Genomic DNA, 5277 nt, shown 5'->3' with positions numbered 1-5277 from the left:
CGGGCTCCGGGCGGGGGCGGGCCCCTGCGCTCCCCTGCGCTCCCCCCACCTTTGCTTCTCTTTCTCCATCTCTTTCTCCATCTCTGGCCTCCCCCGCTCACCTCCCTCCTCTCTCCCCTGCCGCCTCCTCCCGCGCTCAGTGGGAGACGGATGACACGGCCGAATATGTAAGTAGCGCCCCTGGCCACCCACCCACTACTGTGCGCTTCCCGCGGGCCGTGCTGTGCTGTGACTCCTGCTCGCCCCTTATTATCAGTAGTAAAACGGTCTCCTCCTCTGGGCCCTCCCGTGCGCCCTTCGCGCCCCCATTACCTCTTGGAGCGCCCAGCCTCGGTGTTTGCCCCAGGGAAATGGGATACTCTGACCACCGTGCGCCCCAGGGTGCAGACCCAAGGGGTGGCTGGAGCACCAGGACCTGAGGGTCATCCCTGAACCCTCTCACCCTAATGGCTCCTGACGTTGGCGGGGATCAGGCCTCCTGGGTCCTTCCCCTGCCCTTAGTCGTTCCTCCTGTGAGTATGTCTCCTCTCCTGTTAGACCCAGCCCCAGCCTTTAATGACGCTCAATTCAGCCCTATCTGACCTAGAAATGCCTCTCTCTGGACATGCTGTCCTCTTCATTCTGGCCCCCGGGTGATGAGAGGTGTCAGCAGGGCCTGAGTGGGGAAGGATATCTGTGATACCCTGGTTACAACCCCACAGTGCTTTAAACCAGAGAGGAATTGCTGTGTGACTTTGGGCAAGTTGCTGCCTCTCTCTGGGCTATCTCCCTGCCCCGAAAACGGGAGCACCAGCCTCTGCTGAGAACCCCAAGTCTGATATTAAATTGACACTGGTCCTTTGGCCGGGCATGGTAGCTCATGCCTGTAATCCCAGCACTTTGGGAGGTTGAGGCAGGTAGGTCACCTGAGGTCAGGAGTTCAAGACCAGCTGGGCCAACAGGGCCAAACCCCATCTCTACTAATAATAGAAAACATTAGCCTGGTGTGGTGGTGGGCGCCTGTAATTCCACCTACTCAGGAGGCTGAGGCAGGAGAATCATTTGAACCCGGGAGGCGGAGATTGCAGTGAGCCGAAATGGCGCCACTGCAGTCCGGCCTGGTCAACAGAGGGAGATCCTGTCTCTTTTTTTTTTTTTTGAGATGGAGTCTCACTCTATTACCCAGGCTAGAGTGCAGCGGCGTCATCTCGGCTCACTGCAACCTCCACTTCCTGGGTTCAAGCTGCCCTCCTGCCTCAGCCTCTCAAGTAGCTGGGATTACAGGCACCAGCCACTGGGCCTGGCTGACCCCATCTCTAATAACCAAACAGGCACTGGTCCCACATGCTCCGATGCCTCCCGTCTCTCACCCACACTGGATCTAGAGGGAATGTTCCCACCTGGGCTCCAACCCTGCTCTTCCCGCAGAGACCCTGGGAGGGATGGACTGTGAGGCTCAGGGGCAGGAGACCCTGTTTGTGCATCCCCATCACCCCTCCTTGTCCCCCTGGCCTGGGTCCACCCTACCGTTCCCAGGCATGTCAGCCTGTGCTAAGGGGATTGTGTGCTTGCAGACACGGGAACACATGATGCTGTGAGCATGTGCGCAGGTGTTATACAAGTCCGTGTGCTCAGGAGTGTTCTGTGCTGTCATTCATTGGACGAGTAGTCATTTATTGAGCACCTACTATATGCTAGATGCTGAGGATGTGGTAGTGACAAGAGCTCCTCCTCCCTAACAGTCATACTCTAGTGAGAGGGATGTTAAATCAGAACAAAACACACATTGGCTGGGCACGGTGGCTCACGCCTGTAATCCCAGCACTTCAGGAGGCTGAGGCGGGCCGATCAGCCGAGGTCAGGAGTTCGAGACCAGCCTGACCAACATGGTGAAACCGTGTCTGTACTAAAAATGCAAAATTAGCCAGGCGTGGTGGCGCGTGCCTGTAATCCCAGCTGCTTGGGAGCCTGAGGCAGGATAATTGCTTGAACCGAGGAGGCAGAGATTGCAGTGAGCCGAGACCATGCCATTGCACTCCAGCCTGGGCAACAAGAGCGAAATTCTATCTCAAAAAACAAAAACAAACAAACAAAAAAAATGGTTACAGCTGTGGTGGGGATGGGGTTTAGATGGTGAGATAAATGTTTAAAAATCAGCTCTCAGCCAGGCACAGTGGCTCGTGCCTGTAATCCTAGCACTTTGGGAGGCAGAGGCAGGTAGGAATTTAAGACCAGCCTGGACAACATGGCAAGATCCCATCTCTACAAAAAATATAATCATTAGCCAGGCGTGTGGAGGGTGCACGTCTGTATTCCCAGCTACTTGGGAGGCTGAGGCGGGAGGATCGCTTGAGCCCAGGAGGTCGAGGCTGTAGTGAGCTATGATTACACACTGCGCTCCAGCCTGGGCAACAGAGTGAGACCCTGTCTCAATAAGAGATAAAAGTAAAAATCAGCTCTCTGGGTGGGCAGAAGGGGGCGGTCCTATTTTGTAGCATTTGACCATTTCCGTGGTGTAAATACTTCCCACCATGTCAATCTCAAGCTACCTGGGAGGTGCGTAGCTCATCATCGTGTATTTCTACTCTACAGATGCAATAGATGAGATGATCTCAAAGCAGTAACCTTACAGATACCCAAAGAGATAACAGAAACCATATTGCAATAGCTAGAAAGGGTGGGTTTGCTGTATTTATTGCCTTTGCTTTCAATATAACTTAGTTGATTGTAACTTTACACAGTTTATTTATTTTTGAGACAGAGTCTCGCTCTGTCACCCAGACTGGAGTACAGTGGCACCATGTTGGCTCACTGCAATCTCCGACTCCTGGGTTCAAATGATCCACCTGCCTCAGCCACCTGAGTAGCTGGGACTACAGGCGTGGGCCACCACGCCTGGCTTTTTTTGGTTGTTGTTTTTTTTAGGTATTTTTAGTAGAAACAAAGTTTCTCCATGTCGGCTACGCTGGTTTCAAACTCCTAACCTCAAGTGATCCTCCTGCCTTGGCCTCCCAAAGTGCTGGAATTACAGGCATCAGCCACTGCGCCCAGCCTTATACAGTTTAACTTTTAATAACAGCTCTGCTTCATAAGTGGCTCACAAAATTCCTGAAAATTTAAGCAGTTGGTACAGGACACCTCCAGCACACCAGTGGGTGTAGAGGCAGAAGGGAAGGCCAGTGCCAAAGGGCCTGAGGCAGGCTGTGCCTGGTGCATTGGAGGAACAGCAAGGAGAACCCTTTGTGGGCCACAGGGAAGACTTGGGCTTTGACCCCCAGAGGGGTGGGAGCCATGGAGGGCTGTGGGGAGAGCAGGGACGGGCCCTGACTCCAGTGCTCACAGGCGCCCTCTGGCTGCTGTGGGGAGGACAGACTGTCAGGGGTGATGGCGGGAGTGAGGGGAGCAGAGCAGAGAGGACCCAGTTGGTCCTGGCAAGTGACAGTGGGTTGGGTTGTTGCATGTACCCTCTGAGCATGGCCATGCTACGTGTCTTGGTCTCTGCATGAGCTTGTGTGCACGTCTCTGCCCGTGATCCGGGCCCTGCATCTTCCTTGCTTGATCTCAGCACAGGGAGTGGGGGTGGGCAGGGCTGCTCCCAGCCCCAGCCATGGTGCTGACCCCCAGCCCTGCCCGCAGGAGATGGTCATCACAAACCTGCAGCCTGAGACCGCGTACTCCATCACGGTAGCCGCCTACACCATGAAGGGCGATGGCGCTCGCAGCAAACCCAAGGTGGTTGTGACCAAGGGAGCAGGTATGCGACCCGCCCACCCCCTACCTACGGCCTCTTTGCCCTCCCCCCCGCCACTGGCACCAGAGCGTGCCTCCAGAGTCCTTGAGCTCCCAAGGGCGGGCAGAGGGTGCACCAGGCAGTAGGAACAGTGAGACAGGTGTGAGGGCTGGTCAGGCGGGTATCCAGGGCCCAGCGTGGCCCCCCCCACCCCTGCCTCCTTTGTCACTCACTTCCTGTTCCCCACCAGACAGAAACAGTTAACAGCCACCTCGGACCCCTTTGTTCTCTCAGCCTTTACTTGGGCTGTTCCCTCTGCCAGAATACCCTTTCTCCTGCTGGTTGGCTCCTCCTCTGCCTTTAGGTCTCAGCTCAAGGTACACCTCCCTTAGAAAGCCTTCCCTGATTGCCTCATCCCACAATCTTGGTCCTTCTGGGCCCCCTAGTCCCCTGTGCTTCCACCATCCGGGCTCTGATCGCCCCGGCTTGGTGGTTATTTCACGGTGGTACACCTGTCTTCCCCCACACGCACCAGGAAGCCACCTTTCTGTTGGTGGTCCTGACTCAGTTTCCCCTTCTAGCCCCTCCATTGTCCCTTCCATCATCCCCAAGGGGCTGGCTTTTTTTTCCAGCCAAAGTGGAGCTGAATTAAGAAAAAGAGACTGCTGTGAAGATGTGAGGGGAGGGTACACCGGGCAGAGGGCACGGCTCAGAGGAAAACTCAGGGAGTGGAGTGGAGGGAGCGGACGGAACAAGCTCTGGGTTTTTAGGAGCAATCAGCGGGCTTCTGTGGCTTCCATCCCAGTCCCCACACCTACCCTCTCCTTGGGGACCCTTGTAGCCACACCACTGACTGTGTATCCCACCTTTCAGGCCTCCCAGCTGGACACGGCGCCTGTCCTTGTCCACACTATTCCCTTCGCCCACCTTGTCTGCATCCTCCAGTATCTAGCTCTAATGCCACCTCCTCCAGGCAGCCTCCTGTGATCTCTCCCTCCCTTCTTTTAGCCAGCAGGGCATTTCCCTCCTCTCTCAGGGACATTGTATTAGAGCTGTGTTTCCTAAGCAGAACCCACTGCATACACTGCTCTCCCCACCACCCTAGGTATTCATAGCAGTCCATTAAAGGCCCTGATAAGTCCTGCAATAGAGAAGTCCATTTTCATGTATACAGCCCAGCTTTCCCCCCCTTCTTTGCCTGACCCTGTAACCTGTCTCAGCACGAGCAGGGGTGGGATTTTGGATGTCTTTATGTCCCATGGGTATTGGGCAGGTGCCTGAGCAAGGGCCAAATAAACAAGGCAGGAGATGGCTGCCTTATTAATGGAAGGAGGAGGACCTGCTGCAGCACCTATCAATGTTTTCCTTTACTGGGTCTCTGAGTCCTCACTTCCTCACTGTGCCTTATGTGCCCCTAGCCCCGTGCCAGCTCTGCACCTTTACATGGGCCATTCCCGCTTCCTGGAGCACGATTCCCCCCAGATCTTCTCGTGGTTCCCCTCTTTCTTCCTTCAAGTCTTTGTTTCTTAAGTGAGGCTTTTTTGAGACCTTTTTTTTTTTAAAGACAG

The 5277-nt window shown here is 55.1% G+C and overlaps 1 protein-coding gene across 1 annotated transcript in view; it reads left to right on the top strand.

The window, feature by feature from the left end:
- PTPRS (protein tyrosine phosphatase, receptor type, S) overlaps positions 1 to 5277 on the top strand; it is a 92610-nt gene that overhangs the window by 61262 nt on the left and 26071 nt on the right. Inside the window, exons 13-14 of the mRNA XM_011967475.1 lie at positions 141 to 167; positions 3616 to 3799. Of these exons, the coding sequence (XP_011822865.1) occupies positions 141 to 167; positions 3616 to 3799 (211 nt within the window). The remainder of the gene's footprint in view (positions 1 to 140; positions 168 to 3615; positions 3800 to 5277) is intronic.

The sequence above is a fragment of the Mandrillus leucophaeus genome, unplaced genomic scaffold (assembly GCF_000951045.1).
Source record: "Mandrillus leucophaeus isolate KB7577 unplaced genomic scaffold, Mleu.le_1.0 Scaffold8, whole genome shotgun sequence".
NCBI lineage: Eukaryota > Metazoa > Chordata > Mammalia > Primates > Cercopithecidae > Mandrillus > Mandrillus leucophaeus.
The sequence above is the reverse complement of the archived record's forward strand: the minus strand, read 5'-3'. Positions and strand labels throughout refer to the sequence as shown.